Source organism: Bos grunniens, chromosome 6 (genome assembly GCF_055505025.1).
Source record: "Bos grunniens cultivar Pamir isolate PY7600 chromosome 6, Bosgru_T2T1.0, whole genome shotgun sequence".
Classification (NCBI taxonomy): Eukaryota; Metazoa; Chordata; class Mammalia; order Artiodactyla; family Bovidae; genus Bos; species Bos grunniens.
This window is the reverse complement of record NC_141170.1, coordinates 7,074,087-7,092,953: the sequence shown is the minus strand read 5'-3', so window position 1 is coordinate 7,092,953 and position 18,867 is coordinate 7,074,087. Positions and strand designations below refer to the sequence as shown.

The following is an 18,867-nucleotide window of genomic DNA, read 5'->3' as shown; positions in this document are numbered from 1 at the left end:
TGAACATTTCTCAGGGCCATCAGAGGTTTTCTAAGGTAGCTTTGTGGCACACAGGTTTCTTTTTATTTTTTAATTAATTTTTTTGTCATATAACTGCTTTACAATGTATTAGCTTCTGCTGTACAAGAAAATACCTCAGCCATACAGGTACATATACACCCACCCCCTCTTTCTTGGATTTCCTTCCCACTTAGGTCACCACAGAGCTTGAGTAGAGATCCCTGTGCTATAGAGTAGGTTCTCATTAGTTATCCATTTTACACGTAGTATCAGTGGTAAATAGGTTTCTGATATGGGTGATAGCATCGCAGACTCAGTGGACATGAATTTGAGCAAACTCCAGGAGATAGTTAAGGATACAGGAGCCTGGCACGCTGCAGTCCAGACCCTTTGCTGGGGTAGACAGACAGGACTTAGGGACTGAACAACAGCAATAGTGGGTGATAAACTTCCAGAAGGGTGCCCTGAGCTGTCCCCACACCGGCCTCAGCTTCTGCACTTGGTGATACACTACATGGCTTCTTCTTGGCCTCCTCATCCCAGGAGGACACCCTCCTGTCTTAAGAGGTCCCACTGAAGTGGTCCAGTTCCAGCTGCCATTCCTTACTACCTTGTATCTCTAGGGAAATGCATACATCCTTGCCTCTTTAATAGCTGCTTCTACGCTGCTCTCTCTTGTCCAAATAGCCTTCTGCCTTCAGAATTCCCTAGTTTCTGTGTTCACATAAGGTATCAAACGTTGGGGGTGGGTCCAGCTCCCTCACATTTCTCTGATCCCGTAAGAGCTGAATGGCTTTCAGGTTCACAGCTCAGTACACATCCACCTGGAGAACAAGACGGCTTCTTTCTTGCAGTCACCTCTAACACTCAGTGATTTCCTGAGGACCATGCCGCTAGGTTAGGAGCTGGACGGTATCATTCCTCCCTCCCCTCCCACATACAAAGGGAAGGGAGAGGGCATTCCCTTATCAACTAATAGCTCTCTACCTTGATGACTTGCTTCAACTATTCATTAGGTTTGAATTTCTAGTTTTCTCTTTTAAAAAGTGGTAAAACTGGAAGATGGCTAGTATCAGATCCAGCTGGGTTTTGGCAAGTCTTAAATGAATGTGTGGGCACAGATTGCCCATTATTCTCTGCCTTGAGTCCTCAACTGAGACTCCAGGAGGATGGAAAGTCCCAGTTAACATCTGTTCAACACAGTCTTGTGATTATTCGATGAATGTCTGTCTTCCCCCCTAGACTTTTTCTCTCTAAGGACTCCATATTTGCTCACCATTGAATATCAAGATGAAACACTCAGTATCTGGCATATGATAGGAGCTCAATAAATATGTGATAAGGTGATGAATTAAAAAAAAAAAAAAAAACAGGATGAAAGAGTGAGAAGACCAGATCAGATTTACATCACTAACACTCCCTGGCTTGGAAAGACTAACAGAGGAGGCATCAGTTGAGCAGAAGTAGATAAGGGAAAGATTCTCAATGCCAGGCCACTGAGGCTTTCAGAATTGCCCATACAGTCTTTGAAAAAAGTTAAGTACCTCCACCCAATCCACTGGTGTGCAGATGCAATAGATCTAGTTAAGAACCCATGAGTTAAGAAGCATAAGAGAAATCTAAATAATATGTTAAGAGGGCTCAAGGGAAGGAAAGGCTGCACCTGCTGAGAGCATCAGGGAGACTTTCTGGAGAACATAATGTGTACGGAGGACAAAATCGAGGAGATGAAGAAAAGGACATTGGACAGACATGGCTAGCAGGGACTCGCAAGCCAGAAAAGGTGACATAAGCAAGGCACTGAGGCTAAAAACACAAGATTCCCACCCGAACCTAGAGCTGTGGGGAGGAGAAGAGGGGTCAGGAGCGCCAGGTGTGTGAGACACCGACTGTCAGCAGAGCATGTGGATGCAGGAGCCTGGTCTTGTAAAGTCAGCAAGCCCTTAGGGCACATTGAGAAGGGCTACGTGGGCCCATGGTGGGTCAGCCTGCCTACATTCCTCACCTTCAAAAGAAGGATGATAAAATTATTCACCTTAATAGGTTATGGTGAACTTCCCCAGCGGTCCAGCGGTTAAGAATCTGCCTGCCAATGCAGGGGACACTAGTTCGATCTCTGGTCCCTGAAGATCGGACATGCCGCAGGGTAACTAAACCCCTGCATCACAATTACAGAAGCAACAAGAGAAGCCACTACGATGAGACACCCATGAACCGCAGCTAGAGAAAAGCCCACACACAGCCCCAAAGATCCAGTACAGACAAAAATAAATGAATAAATACTTTTTTAAAAGGAGGTTAGGGTGAGGATTAAAGGAGAAAATGATGTAATGTCTTCGCACATAAGCTGAAAAAGTGAAAGTCATTCTGCCATGTCCAACTCTTTGCGACCTCATGGACTATACAGTCCATGGAATTCTCCAGGCCAGAATACTGGAGTGGGTAGCCTTTCCCTTCTGCAGGGGACCTGCAGAATCTTCCCTACCCAGAGATCAAACCCAAGTCTCCCACATTGCAGGCAGATTCTTTACCTTCTGAGCCACAAGGGAAGCCCTAGCACATAAGCTAGGATCTTCTTTTTAAAATAATTCTAGTACCTGGAATTGACATATATATATGTATGCATGTATGTATTCTCAGTGTTGTGCTGAATTAGCTGAGACCAGCAAGTAATGGGCAATTCTTCACAGCTTTGCTTTCAGTAAATCAGGTTGGTAGCTTGAAACTGGCTCTGACGGGAGTATTTACACCAAGGAAATTGACAAAACTACCCATCTAAGCCATTTTCTTGAGAGCTGTTTCACCAGCACACTGAAATGCTGCATGAACATTGATTGGACTGGTCTAGATTGAACTGAGTTCAGTTGAAAAGTGAGTTAAGCCTACAGAAAAAAAAAAAAATCACAAGCTGAAAGGAAAAAAAATAATCTGCCTTAGAAAAGACAGAATAAGACCTCGGCCTGAGCATAAGTGGCAGGTAAAAACAGAACCCACTTCTTACCTTCAGTCACTCTCTCCTCTGTGGCTCATCAGTAAAGAATCCACCTGTCAATGCAGGAGACTTGCAGGAAGCCTGAGTTCAATCCCTGGATCGAGAAGATCCCCTGGAGAAGGGACTGGCAACTCACTCCAGTATTCTTGCCAGGAAAATCCCATGGACAGAGGAGCCTGGCAGGCTATTGTCCATGGGGGTCGCAAACAGTCGAACACAACACAGCGACTAAACAACAACGACCACACTCCCTTCAGCGTATTTTTCTACCCGTCATTTTTTTGCCACTGTCTCTAAAATTAGTATGAAAATAGCTGAATGAAATAGGCAATAACAAGCTTTAATTCCATCAAGGTCTGAACACTAGGAGATTATTTCAAAGAAGTGTTCTATCTGTGAAGAAGCATAAGTCCAGGAAAACATAGATTATAAAACATTATCTGAGATGAAAAATAATGAAGAAAAAATCAAATATTGCAGAATGAAAAAATTACTGTGATTTTAATAAGAAACCTTGCCATCAAACACTATAGGGAATTTAAGTAAATTATGAGTGATACAGAAAAGCAAATATGAACACCCATCAGTTCAGTTCAGTTGCTCAGTCGTGTTCAACTCTTTGGGACCCCATGAATCACAGCATGCCAGGCCTCCCTGTCCATCACCAACTCCTGGAGTTCACTCAAACTCATGTCCATTGAGTTGGTGATACCATCCATAAATTGTACCAAAACGTGGCCAAGTTAAAACAGAAAAATAAGAACACATCTATCTCTCTGGTAGTCAACAAATTCATCCATTTCTAAGCTCTTTGGCAGAGGCGGTGTCAACACAAAGAGAAGTGAATGAGAAAAGCCCTTTAAGAAATCATCACTTACACGCACCCCAATGTTCATAGCAACGCTGTTTATAATAACCAAAACGTGGAAGCAGCTCAAGTGCCCATCAACTGATGGATAAAGAAGATGTGGTGCATATATACAATGGACTATTACTCAGCCATTAAAAATGAAGGAAATAATGCCATTTGTAGCAACATGGATGGACCTAGAAATTATCATATTAAGTAAATCAGAGAAAGACAAATATCATAGGATAGCACTTATTTAAAAAAATTTTTTTAATTAAAAAAAAAGATACAAATGAACTTATTTACAAAACAGAAAAAGGCAAAAAATAGAAACAAACTCACAGATATAGAAAATAAACTTACGGTTTTCAAAGGGGAAAGGGAGGGGAGGGAATAATTAGGAGTTTGGGATTAGCAGATACATACTCTGTTATATGAGGTTTTCCAGGTGGTGCGAATGGTAAAGAATCCAACTGCCGTTGCAGGAGACATGAGAGACATGTACTCATTTCTATGCAGAGTACATGGTGTGAAATGCCTTGCTGGATGAATCACAAGCTGGAATCAAGATTGCCGGGAGAAATAGCAACAATCTCAGATATGCAAATGATACCACTCTAATGGCAGAAAGTGAAGAAGAACTAAACAGCCTCTTGATGAGGGTGAAAGAGCAGAGTGAAAGCTGGCTTAAACTCAATACACATAAAAGATCATGGTATCCAGTCCCATCACTTCATGGCAAATAGAAGGGGAGAAAGTAGAAGCAGTGACAGATTTTCTTTTCTTGGGCTCCAAAATCACTGTGGATGGTGACTGCAGCCATGAAATTAAAAGATGCTTTCTCCTTGGCAGGAAGGCTGTGAAAACCTAGACAGCATATTAAAAAGAAGAAACATCACTTTGCCAACAAATGTCCTTATAGTCAAAGCTGTGGTTTTTCCAGTGTTCATGTACAGATATGAGAGTTGGACCATAAAGAAGGCTGAGTGCCAAAGAATTGATTCTTTCAAATTGTAGCACTGGAAAAGACTCTTGAGAGTTCCTTGGACTGCAAGGAGATCAAACCAGTCAATCCTAAAGGAAACCAACTCTGAATATTCATTGGAAATACTGATACTAAGACTGAAACTCCAATACTTTGGCCACCTGATGTGAAGAACTGACTCCTTGGAAGAGTTTGAAAAAAACTCACGGAAAAGTTAAAAAAAAAAAAAAGGAGGAGGAGGCGGCAGAGGATGAGATGGTTGGATAGTATCACCAACACAATGGACATGAATTTGAGGAAACTCCAGGAGACAGGGGAGGACAAAGGAGCCTGGTGTGCTGTAGTACATGGGGTCACAAAGAGTCAGATATGCTTAGCAACTGAAAAACAACAACTACTTCATATAAAATGTCTTAATAGATGGAAAACAAGATCCTACTGTATAGCACAGGGAACTATATTCAGTATCTTGTAAGAAACTATAAAGGAAAATATATGTATAACTTAGTCAATTTGCTGTATATCAGAAGCCAATACAACATTGTGAATCAACTATAGTTCAATAGAAATAAAGTCATCACTTGTATACAAATGTATACATATATATCCACAGGCTGGCATTATGGTAATTAAGATTATAAGGACTGCAATTCCAGTCCAGGCTTTTAGAAGGCCTCAGAGGGGAGTGTGGGGAGATTCCTTTAAGTTCAGACAGTCAGGATTTTCTTACATATGACAGTGAGTTGCTTTGCGGTGCAACCCTAGGAATGAACCAATGAAAACATTCAGCCTCTATCATCCATGTGCCAATTCAAGTTCAAATATAGTCATGCCATTTTTTTCTTCCAATTGCTTTTCAGGTTTCCATTTGCTTTTATTAGTAGGTAGACTAGTCAAGGGACTTCCCAGGTAGCTCAGCTGATACAGAATCTGCCTACAATGCATTTAGTCCCCAGTTCGATCCTTGGGTCAGGACAATTCCCTGGAGGAGGGCATGGCAACCCACTCCAATATTCTTGCCTGGAGAATCCCCATGGACAGAGGAACCTGGCGGGCTACAGGGGACTACAGTCCATGGGGTCGCAAAGAGTGGGACACGACTAAGTGACTAAGATCACACATACACTAGTCAAGATCTAAATGCTCTCCCTCTATGAACAATTTAAGAATTCTAGGGGCTTTCTTGGTTTGAATGGGGTCATTTCTACTTCTAACTCAGGCAGAAAGTGAAAAACAAATCCCTGATGGTCCACTTGCCTTGTTGTTTTAGCTTCTACCAAGCGGCCTCACTCTGCGCAGAGTCCAGTAGATGCTTGTCTGTTTGCAGGAGATGTTCTAGCTTACCTCATTATTACCCACTCACCAGGCTTCAGTATAATGACCCTCTTAACCCACCATGGTGTGTTCAACCACTGTTTCCTAAAGAAGAGCCGCCATGACAGAATGACTGAAGACAGATGAACAGTCAGCCTCATCCACGTATTCTTCCAAAACCAGCCAACTACAAATCCTTTAGGCTTTTTGGCCCAGATTCCCGCATACCCCCAGCTCAGTTGCATCCTCTGGTCCACAGTGTCCTTTCTTCACAGCAGACTTTGGATCAGGCCAATCCTGTCATCCATGACTACTCTTTAAATTTGCATCATGGAGAGAAGGAACTGGGCCCTTGATTCCTTCCTTTCCTGAACACCTTGGCAGCTTTAAGTAAACAATGTCAACCCCTCTCCTTCCAAGGGTCCCTGAGAGGCAAGTCTTCCTCAAGCCACTATCAAGTCATCCCTTTATGCACTAACAGGGTCACCTGAGGGACTTCTCTCAAAAACAAGCATCTCCTTCCAAGCGACCTATATCGCTTCTGCATGTATGCAGAAGCTGACATTAGTTTTTAAGTTCCACCTCATTAAGCATGAGATGAAACAATTTTAAGAACTATGAGAAAACTTAGGAATTATCAAACACAACCATCTTGTTTTGAGGATGAAAAAAATAAACCCAGAGATTCTCTCTGATTAACAAAAACTCTGCCTCATGTCTGTGCTCAAGGCATTGGTTTTGTGACCCTATGTTAGCACTCAGATTTTTCACAGCCAACAAATTCAAAAGACTATTTTTTTCAGATTGGGGGGTGATGGTGGACGTGCATGTTTGCTTAGTCACTCAGTCATGTCTGACTCTTAGCGACCTCAAAGACCTTAGCCTGTCAGGCTCCTCTGTCCATGGGATTCTCCAGGCAAGAATACTGGAGCAGGTTGCCATTTCCTTCTCCAGGGTATCTTTCCAACCTGGGGATTGAACCCATATCTCCTGTGTCTCCTGCATTGCAGGCAGATTCTTTACCCACTGAGCAATTAACCCAAATATGGGAGGACAGATAGCCAAGGCAAAGTAAACCTTTTCAGAGTAAGGAGGCCACCAGTCTTCTTGGTAAAAATTTGTGACTTGTGCCCACTTCCCCAACCAGAAGTACTTCTTTCAATTTGCATTCTAAGTAGCTTGAAAAGTATAGTGGGGAAAGCAAGATAAAAAACAAAATTTTTCGGTGACTTATTTTCCGTAAATGCCATCATAAACTACATACTACTTTTGCTGAGAAGATACGTGAAGTTCTTACCCAAAGGACAGAAGGAAACTAATTGCACTGACGATGAATCATCAAAGGGTTTGGAGAACCATCTGCCTTTTGAGTTGTTGTAATCAGTTCTCTACAGGAACAAAGACCTATTAGCCTTCTAAAAATATCCAATCATTTATCCATTCAGCAGAGAACAAAGAAAACAGCAATACAGGATTCGTCCCCCTCTTTCACTTTGCAGCTTGTAGAATGATGGACCATTTTCCTGCCGTATTTATCCAGAATAGGGACCGCTCCCCTTGCTATCCCAGGAGACACAAGCGCAAGTCCAGAATCTGAAGATTCTACATTGAAAATGCTCAAATAGGACATAACTGTTCTAAGTTAACAACTAATTTCCAGTCAGTGAGTAATTTTTTTCCTGAAACATTCACTCAGTGGAAAACAAATGAAGAGGGGAAAAAATTAAGTAAACAAATCTGAAAACGAGGCCACGACACACAAGAGATGGAGGCGCCTGTACACTTAACGGGCGAGAGAAGACGGCGCTCCCCAGTTTATGTTAAACAAAACATAACTGGCCCTGACTGAGCCTCACCCGGTGAACGACTTCCAGTGCCTCTGTCTCTCTGGGACCAAAGGAGAGAATTATTTTTAGCACAACTATTTGAAAATCTCTGAGAACTTGGATCTGTTTTTCTGTCTGGTACCAAAGCAAGATTTTCTCTGAGCTCTCATGAAAGATCCTCAGTCTATTGTGGATTTAGAATTCTGGAGCAACCCCCATCCCAGAGCAAGGTATGGTGTTTACTCTTTTTTTAGAATCTTGGCAGATGGCAGCTGCAACATCCTGTTTCATTATGGTAGCTTTTAAGTTTATGAATCAAATAGCTCTGGAAGGAGAATCCATGAAATTGAAGACCTGGGTTCAAATTCCTGGTGTAGCACTAGCTCTGTGACTGCAGACAAGTCACCTGACTTCTCTGCACATGGGTTCCCTATCTGACCTACCAGGAGAGGGTCTTTGGGAAGACAGGGCTTCACGTGTCAAATAGACAACAAACTGTTTGACAAATGTCAGCACTGATTATTGCTGTACCATCATTGCCTTTTATATAAAGCAGCCAGAGCTTTATAAATCAGGAGCTGTTGATAAGAATAAATATCGATTAACTCTTTTCCTTCACTCAACCCTTGTTGAGCCTCTGCTGTAGATTAGTCTCTGCCCTGAGTGTCAGTGATGGAGTTTACATTCTGGTGGAGAAAAGGCAATAGTCAGCCATCACACCATGTGGCTGCGCGATCGTGGAGCCTGGAGTAGAGACAGGAGAGGGAGGGGCTTCATGGTCAACAGAAGAAGGCAGTCTGAGAAGGAAAACCCAAGCCCCCAAGGCAGAGCTGAGGACGCACAGACAGAAGGCACTGGGGTGTGAGCACCTCAGTTCCCGTCCTGTCCTGCTCACATCCCAGAGGAGGACACAGCCCACTGTTGTGAAATCCCGTCCCCTATAAGCCAAGGATGTGTCTCACTTTGGCAGCCATGCTTACCTATCCTTCTAATGACTTCCAGGCAAAACACATTTTCAAATTGAATTAGTAATTGAGCCCTTTGCCATGAAGTCATGCTACAGTTTCCCTCACATGATGTCGGGAAGAAACCCAAGTGTTCAGAGACAGAAGAGCTTGGTTCAAATCCTACCTACCTGGGCTGTTTCAGGGCTGTGTGCACTTGAGCCCTCGGGCTCTCCATGTGGTCGCAAATGGCAGAGTTTACTTTTTGTGGCTGAATACTATTATACTGTATATTCTATATATTTCCTTTATTCATTCATATATTACCCTCATCCATTCATCTGTCAGTGGAAACTTAGGTGGCGTCCATGTCTTGGCTAGTGTGAATGATGCTGCTATGAATGTTGGGGTGGATATACTTTTTGAATTAGATTTTTTGTAGGAATTCAGATATCTCTTCAAGGTAATGATTTTCATTTCCTTCAGATATATACCCCAAAAGTAGGATTGCTGAGTCTAAAACTAGAATGGTAGTTCTAATTTTAATTTCTTGAGGAATCTCCATACTGTCTCTTCCAATGGCTATACAAGTTCATATTCTCATCAAGGGTGTACCATATTGTTTTTCTCCACGTTCTCGTCACTTGTGTTCTCTTTCCAATGACAATCATTCTAATAGATGTGATAGCTCGATGTGTTTCTGATCTGCATTTTCCTGATGATTGGTGATGTTGAGCATCTTTGATGTTGCTGTCCATTCATATGTCTTCTTTGGGGGAAAAAACTGCCTATTCAGATCCTTTGCCCATTTTTAATTGGATTATTTGGTTTTTACTATTGAATTATACGAGCTCACTATGTATTTTGGATATTAACCCCTTATCGGATACATGATTGGCAAATATTTTCTCTCCCATATTTGCCCTTTCATTTTGTTCATCATTTCTTTTGCTGTGCAGAAACTTTTTAATTTGATGTAGTCCCGTTTGTTTATTTTGGCTGTTGTTGCTTATGCTTTTGGTGCTACATCCCCAAAACTGTTGCCAGGACCAATGTTACTGTGCTTTTTTCCTATGTGTTCTTCCAGAGGTTCTATGATGTTCAGCCTTACATTTAAGTCTTTAACCCTTTTTGAGTTATTTTCCTGAGTGATGTGAGACAGGATTCCAGTTTCTTTCTTTTTTTGTGTGTGTGTTTGTGTGAATATCTAGTTTTTCCAACATCATTTATTTATTGAAGAGACTATATTTTGCCTTGTGAGTATTCTTGGCTCCCTTGTCAAGTATTAGTTGACCATGTATGCATGCGTTTATTTTATTTTACGATAAAAGAAAACCATACTATTTACAGAAAGATCTCCAACTGTGGACAGATGTTCTAAAAGTTGAACCTTTGCTCTAATTTATCCAGTGTTTTTCCAAGTATTTTACATAGCTAGTTTAACAAAAACAAAGGGTTCTATGACCAAGAAGATTTGTAAAACACTGTATACTACATTCCTACATTACAGATTCAAAATACGCATTAACATGAAGGTTTTGAAATCTACAGTACCACAGAGTAATTTTAAAAATATATGTTTAAAAGAATTAAAGTTCTGTTACTTTGTAATCCTTACAGAAAAATTGCATACAGAGTCATTTACAATTAATATCCAGGACAGATCTGTTCAAATTAACAATAGTTCCAGACCTTTAATTTTATAACTCCACACCCTCTCCAGCATTTATTATTTGTAGACTTTTGGATCGCAGCCATTCTGACTGGTGTGAAATGGTATCTCATAGTGGTTTTGATTTGCATTTCTCTGATAATGAGTGATGTTGAGCATCTTTTCATGTGTTTGTTAGCCATCTGTATGTCTTCTTTGGAGAAGTGTCTATTTAGATCTTTGGCCCATTTTTTGATTGGGTCATTTATTTTTCTGGAGTTGAGCTGGAGGAGTTGCTTGTATATTTTTGAGATTAGTTGTTTGTCGGTTGCTTCATTTGCTATTATTTTCTCCCATTCTGAAGGCTGTCTTTTCACCTTGCTAATAGTTTCCTTTGATGTGCAGAAGCTTTTAAGTTTAATTAGGTCCCATTTGTTTATTTTTGCTTTTATTTCCAATATTCTGGGAGGTGGGTCATAGAGGATCCTGCTGTGATGTATGTCGGAGAGTGTTTTGCCTATGTTCTCCTCTAGGAGTTTTATAGTTTCTGGTCTTACGTTGAGATCTTTAATCCATTTTGAGTTTATTTTTGTATATGGTGTTAGAAAGTGTTCTAGTTTCATTCTTTTACAAGTGGTTGACCAGAATTTTATAACTCCAAAGGAGCACAACAGTGGGAAAAAATACATTTTAACACAAATTCTACATAAATTTACATAATTCAATGCAGTCTTTCAGGATATTTTATATGAGGAGTGACTACAAATGTGTATAAGATTTCCTTTTGTAGTTTTGAAAATGTTCTTAAGTAGATTGTGGTGTACATTGAATTGTATGTTTTACATTGATCAGTTTTATGATGCTCACATTAAACCTCAAAAAACTTTAAAAATGTTGTAATGTGTATAGAGTCATGACTCACATAATTTATTCTCATGCAAAATAACCAAATTCATTGCAAACCAATGGGTGAAGGATGAATCATTTAATACAAAGTGTTGAAAATATAATGGTGCATCCGTACCTCACACTTTTTATCAGAAAAATTTCCAGTAACTCAAATTTTAAACATGAAAAGTGAAACAAAGAGAAGGAAATGACAACCCACGCCAGTATCCTTCCCTGGGAAATTCTGGGAGCCTGGTGGGCTACAGTCCATGAGGTCGCAAAGAGTTGGACACAACTGAGCAACTAAATTTTTAAATATATAAATGAAACAAAAAGCTAAAAGAAAAGAAGAATTATTCTTGTTATCTTGAAATGGGAACGGCCTTCTAAGCACAAGAAATTAAACCTCAAAAAATACTTTCACAATAAAGTGATTTTTAAAAATACACAAACGAAGTGAAAAAACAAACTAGGAAAAGCTATTGCTGCTCATGTTATAAACCACATGCAAAGAAATATATATATAAATATCCATGGCATTATTGTTTGTAATAGCACAAGGATAAAAATATCCCAAATATTCATCGATAGGTGACCTGTTAAATATAATACACCTTTATGATGGATATTCTATAACCACTAAAAAAAGAATGAGGCAGCTTTATCTATATATTGATATGGAAAGATCTCCAAGCCAGGTGAAAAAACAAGGTGCAAGAATTTGCATACAGGACTTTCATAGGGGGTAGGACATAGAAGTCACAAGCAACAGGAATTGCCCCTAGAGAGGGAACCTGGATGTCTGGGAGACAGTAGGGAAGGAGAAGAGATTTCCTTTTGATTGCACATCTTTTTTTTTTTGAATTTTATAAATGTACATGTTTTAGCTATACAAAAAATAAATATTTTTAAAACTCTAGACTATACACAATTAAAACAACTTGGCAGAAAGTGAAGAGGAACTAAAAAGCCTCTTGATAAAGGTGAAAGAGGAGAGTGAAAAAGTTGGCATAAAGCTCAACATTCAGAAAACGAAGATCATGGCATCTGGTCCCATCACTTCATGGGAAATAGATGGGGAAACAGTGGAAATAGTTTCAGACTTTATTTTGGGGGGCTCCAAAATCACTGCAGATGGTAACTGCAGCCAGGAAATTAAAAGACGCTTACTCCTTGGAAGGAAAGTTATGACCAACCTAGATAGCATATTGAAAAGCAGAGACATTACTTTGCCAACAAAGGTCCATCTAGTCAAGGCTATGGTTTTTCCAGTGGTCATGTATGGATGTGAGAGTTGGACTGTGAAGAAAGCTGAGCGCTTAAGAATTGATGCTTTTGAACTGTGGTGTTGGAGAAGACCCTTGAGAGTCCCTTGGACTGCAAGGACATCCAACCAGTCCATTCTAAAGGAGATCAGCCCTGGGTGTTCTTTGGAAGGACTGATGCTAAAGCTGAAACTCCAGTACTTTGGCCACCTGATGGGAAGAGTTGACTCATTGGAAAAGACTCTGATGCTGGGAGGGATTGGGGGCAGGAGGAAAAGGGGACGACAGAGAATGAGATGGCTGGATGGCATCACCGACTAGATGGACGTGAGTTTGAGTGAACTCCCGGAGATGGTGATAGACAGGGAGGCCTGGTGTGCTGCGATTCATGGGGTTGAAAAGAGTTGGACACGACTGAGCGACTGAACTGAACTGAACTGAAGTCCTTTATCTGTATTTCTCAAACACTGTGAAAGGAACCCACAGACTCCAGGAATAGTTCTTTAAGTCTTCTCTTTCCTCTTCCTTTTGTAATATTCTCATATTCTATAATTCTTCTCTAGTCTTTTTTCCCCAAAAAATCACACCTCTCTCCCAAAACAATCTCCTCTGCTTCAACCTGAGTATTCTTTTGTGCCAAGCACTACTCTAGACATCAGTGGCTAAGGCAAAGATCCTTGCCCTCGTGGAGTTTGCATTCTATCAAAAGAGATATTTAAAATATTTTTATAAATAAAAATTTTAGTAAAATATTTCATATAATAATCTATTGCTAATAATAAATAAAATAAGAATATTTAAGAATAATCTAATAAATTAGAGGATGATGAGAACAATGGACAAGAGAAATATTAGAGCAGCATGAGGCAGGTCAGGGAGTAGGAGATGGTTTGTGATATTAGATTAAGGGGATAGGGTTGTCTTTAATGAAAGGGAAGCATTTGAGCAAAGACAGAAGCAGATGAGGAGATGAGACATGTAGGCGTCCTGGAGGAGAGAGATCCAGACAGGGGAAGAGACAGTGTGAAGGTCCTATGGCAGAGCATACCTGGTATCTTTGAGAAACATCAAGCAATACAGTTTGTGGTTGAAGCTGGGGAAGTGGGGAGGAGAGTAGAAGATGAGGTCAGGGAGGTAAGGAAGGTGGACCAGGCAGATACATGTAGACCTTGTGCCACGAGGCTTTCGACTTTTAAATGAAGGACAATTACAAGGTGAACCCACAGTGTGTGTGTGTGTGTGTGTGTGTGTGTGTTAGTCACTCAGTGGAGTCTGACTCTGCACCTGTAGCCTACCAGGTTCCTTTGTCTCCGGAATTCTCCAGGCAAGAACACTGGAGTCAATAGCCAGTCCCTTCTTCAGGGGGATCTTCCTGACCTAGGGATTGAAGCCAGGTCTCCTGCATTGCAGGTAGGTTCTTCACGGTCTGAGCCACCAGGGGAGCCTCTGTAGTTTTCTATTATAACCCACATTCCCTTGTTATCCTGATGACTCAAGTCCCAAGCCTTGAGTAGTCACTCATCATTGTGTTATCATCATTCATCAGGTACCACAATACCTCATCCCTCAATTCTGATGAGGATTTTTAATGGATAACCATTCTGAGGGCCTTTCACAATATTCTAACTGGGAATGCTTTAGGCATTTAGACTATTGTGCAAACAATATTCCAGTGCATTTGCCAATGAGTGACCATCATTTATTCAATAATTACATCAGTTTTAGTTTTAATTTATCCTTCCTTTGAGCACCATGGTCTGGCTTGTTGTTTTGCTGTTGTTTAGTCACTCGGTCATGTCTGACTCTTTGTGACCCCATGAACTGTAGCCCACCAGTCTCCTCTGTCCATGGGACTTTTCAGGCAAAAATACTGGAGCAGGTTGCCATTATCTTCTCCAGAGGTTCTTCCTGACCCAGGGATCAAACTTACATCTCCTGGGTCTCCTGCACTGGCAAGAGGATTCTTCACCACTGAGGAAATATTAATATCCTTTCTTCTGAGCACATCTTTAAAATGTCTACACCCTCTATCCATCATAACCTCAACTTTGACCACATGTCAAAGACTGTGGTCTTTGACTGCCCAATGATGGGCATGTGTGTTTCAGCATCTCCATCAGGATCTGAGATGCCATTGCCCAAAGCATCTTCCCTTCAGATCATTTCAGGTCCCTCCTAGGACCAGCTGCTGGGCTCAGCTACAACAATTCATTCCAGGTCTGATTAAAAGCTTCCTTATAAGTACCTGTTCTTCTCTTTCAAATCCCTTCTCAAAGCTTCCTCTAATCAGTTTTCTACAAAGAAAAAGAAAGTAGCAATTTAATAACCATGTTTTGTTTTAACTGACAAAGGTTTGGATAAAAAGATTCTTTCCATTTTCTCTCTTCTGAGGCATCTTTGTGAAGACTGGTATGTTTATCTGATCTGTTGGGGTTTTCAGAAAGTGCCTTAATTCCAGTAAAGTAATAGGATAAATAATTTTGAGTTTGTGCTCTAAACAGAGCATAGCAAAAATATTCGCTTTCATTTTTTTTTTTTTTATGAAGGGCAGGGGCACTGGGAACGTGGAGATTTGGTCAAGGATACAGAGCCTTTATTTGGATAAGTTGCTTCAGTTTTTCACTAAATAAGATTTCTAGGAATCAGACTTATTTCGAACCACATGTACACTCTGTTTTTCTCAGTTTGTCATTCCTAGGCTCTGGCAAATTTCTGGATGTGATTCCAAGATGTTGCAATTTCCCCATGGGTGCCATAAAAGTGGTACAGTGTGCTGGTTAATTTTCTGATGTGGCTGTCAAAAAATAAAGAAACTCTATCCAATTGCTTTTCTCACAAGCTATGATTATTTCCTTTGGACAAGTATATTCCAGGCATAGACATCAAGCATTGTACAGATTTCTCATTAAAGCGCAGGTCCAACCAGGCAAAAACAACTCATTTACACCATTGCAAAAACACGTGCATGCTTCCCCCACCCAAGAGGCAGACAGCCCTAAGGCCATTAGCCTAGAAAATCAACTGTCCCCAGCCTAACTACCCACCACTCCGTCTATATGCCAAATGTGATGCTAATAGATGATCCATCATTGTCAGCATCCAGGCTCTGTGAAGACAAAAAAATCCTATTAGATCAGAGCTGAGGAGACCTGTTGCCTATTTCACTCAGGGCACAGGGCAACTTGCATGGTTTAATTTCACTCAGCTATTTAATTGAGCCCCAATACTAACAGCTTAATGGGACACTAAAGTATTCTATCCTGTAGATTTTAAATTAAAGTTTGAGACACCCCCCACTCAGGACATGCAAAGAACTCCAATTAACACTAATTGGCATTACACATGATTAGCAAATGGAAAACATGATTTTCCTGAAAATGTCACTTCCCTTCACTTACTTTAAAAAGTCTATAAATTCTAAAATAATGACCATGGATGCATACAAAGAGTAGATATAAAGACGTCTATCTAGCATGTTGCTTATCCTGGCCCAGAAAAAAAAAAAAAAACCTGGAAACAAAGATTAAGGGGAAATGGTGTACATAAAGGACAATAGAGACAAATGCAAAAATGTTTTTAATGTTATGAAAATTTTTGACATGGGGAGATACTCCTTACATATTGTTCAGTGAAAAAAAAGTTAAAGACTCCCAGGAATGTCATAATATCACTTTTCATCATAGTACAGAAAAAAAAAAAAAAGACCAGAAGAACATATACATCAAAGTATAAACAGTAATTATCTCTGCATGGTGAGAATAATGTTGATGTTTATCTTATTCATTTGCATTTCTTTTTCTTTTTTAAAATGCATGTTGTTGTTCAGTCATTCAGTCGTGTCTCACTCTTCTGCAACCCCATGGATTGTAACCCACCAGGCTCCTCGGTCCATGGGATTTCCCAGCCAAGAAGACTGAATGGGTTGCTATTTCCTTCTCCAGGGGATCTTTCCAACATAGCGATTGAACCCAAGTCTCCTGCTTGGCAGGGAGATTCTTTACCACAGAACCACCAGGGAAGCCAAAAAAATGCATACTTTTGCAAAAAAAAAAAAAAAACATTATTTTTCAAAGTCCATCATTAATTCCTACAGGGAAAAAATGCAACAAAGTGATTTATTTTGGAATTTTAAAAATCAGTGCTTCATCTCCACCAACTGAGAGCTATCAGTAATGTGCTAATTCAGACAATGTTTTCTGAGTCACCAGGAATTTTACAAAAGCATTCCACCAAAGTAATTTTGTTCAATAAATACATTTTTCTTCCTTCTGACTTAAGATAATATTGTGCTTTTACAAGAAAGCTTATTAATAAAAAGAGTAATATGTACCATATGTAAAATAGATAGCCAATGGGAATTTGCTCTGTGACGCAGGGAACTCAAACTGGGGTCTGTAACTATCTAGAGGGGTGGGATGGGGAGGGAGGTGGGAGGGAGGTTCAAGAGGGAAGGAACATAGGTATCCCTACGGCTGATTCATGTTGATGTTTGGCAGAAACCAGCACAATAAAGTAAAGCAATTATCCTTCAATTAAAGATAAATAAATTTAATTATAATAAGGAATAATGTGCTAATAAACGTCAAGTGGAATTATGAGGGGAAACACAGTATTTAGACACCCGTGGTGAGGTGGTCCTGGGGTGAATTGTTGAAAATGCCCACTCTCCTGTTCCTTTATCCTGAAACCCCCACCTAAGAGGGTGCGCTGATGTCCGTGTGTTTCTCTTTCAGAGCCAAAGATGTTTGTCTTGCTCTATGTTACAAGTTTTGCCATTTGCGCCAGTGGACAACCGCGGAGTAATCAGTTCAAAGGAGAGAGCTACTCCCCCAGGTATATCTGTAGCATTCCTGGCCTGCCTGGGCCTCCAGGCCCCCCTGGAGCGAATGGTTCCCCCGGGCCCCATGGTCGCATCGGCCTTCCAGGACGAGATGGTAGAGACGGCAGGAAAGGAGAGAAAGGTGAAAAGGGGGCCGCAGGTAATGAATGAAGTTCCGTAAAAACCCCTCTGTCGCCCCCACCTTAAGATGACTCCCTCGCTTTGCTGCTTTTTCAAATGAGAAGCGCCCTTTCAGTCCTTTCCCGACCTCACCTTCATTAATCGGAACCACTTACTGAGTCCTTGCTATGCTGCAGTTGCTCTAAACCCTCTAACTGCAATCTCACTGCTTCCTAATGACAGCTCTTTCAAGGGTACGTGGTCCCGTTTATAAATGAGAACGCAGAGTGGCAGATGATTCAATAAGTTAAGGAAGGTGGAAGGGCAGGGTAACGCCTGGCAGAGTTGAATTCACCTGGAACATCTAATCCCCACGACCTCTGGGCTGGTACAGTGGCTGCCTGTGAGAGGGGGCATGGATGGACAGACAGACAGATGTATGGGGAGGAAACGGACAGATGAAGCAGCGGGCAGGAATTAGGAGCCAGAAGCACAGGGGCCATCCTCTCTGCCCTCAGAGCCTCAAAAAGACACAAAAGGCGTCTAGATTTTGCTTCTCGAACAGGTGAAATGACAGTAATGCTGTGTAGCCTTTGCTGGTCTTTCTTAGTTCAACACTCCCCCACCCGTCCGACGGCAGCTAAAAATCGAGATTTCTTACAGCTCCATACAGCAAGACAATTGTCCCCTACTCTTTCAGTAAGTGTCACTTTTTTCTTCCCACAAATAAGTTGGCTCATAAAGCTTGCCAGATTCTGCAATGCTTCAAAGTAAACCGAATTAAAGTTCTAGTGAGGCTGTGTTAATGATAAAAAAAGGAAGTTTTGGATGGAATCAATCTCTGAAAAACAAGTTTCCAAGTGTAAAATGTGGGACAAAGATAGGAAGAAAAAAATCAATAGATCTAAGAAATATGTCTCTAATCACTGCATGTGATTTACTGATGTTATGGGAAACAATATCATTATATATATATATTTATATATATATATATATTCAAGTGATTAGATAATAATTCATTGCTGAATTTCTTATGCAGAAAATATTTAGCAAATCAGCAGCTACTGAATCTATGGCCCTTAATCAACACTAGATAAAGTATCTTTAGGTGAAGTTTCAACATCAGATAAACTTTCATCTGGAGCTCTCGCGTCATCTTTCAATGTCTTCTATTTGGTAACACCGGTGAACACAGTACTGTGTCATGAATATG

The 18,867-nt window shown here is 40.7% G+C and overlaps 1 protein-coding gene across 13 annotated transcripts in view; it reads left to right on the top strand.

The window, feature by feature from the left end:
- Nucleotides 1-18,867, top strand: part of C1QTNF7 (C1q and TNF related 7) — a 127,702-nt gene that overhangs the window by 102,484 nt on the left and 6,351 nt on the right. For 5 of the 13 annotated variants that reach the window (XM_086404769.1, XM_086404764.1, XM_086404767.1 and 2 more), the window contains one exon: nt 17,449-17,694. The exons of 1 other annotated variant lie outside the window; for it this stretch is intronic. In XM_086404769.1, coding sequence (XP_086260895.1) covers nt 17,449-17,694 — 246 coding nt within the window. Of the gene's footprint in view, nt 1-7,523; nt 8,198-17,448; nt 18,354-18,867 lie in introns of those variants that run through there. 7 more of the 13 variants (XM_086404773.1, XM_086404772.1, XM_086404775.1 and 4 more) reach the window with 5 other exon arrangements.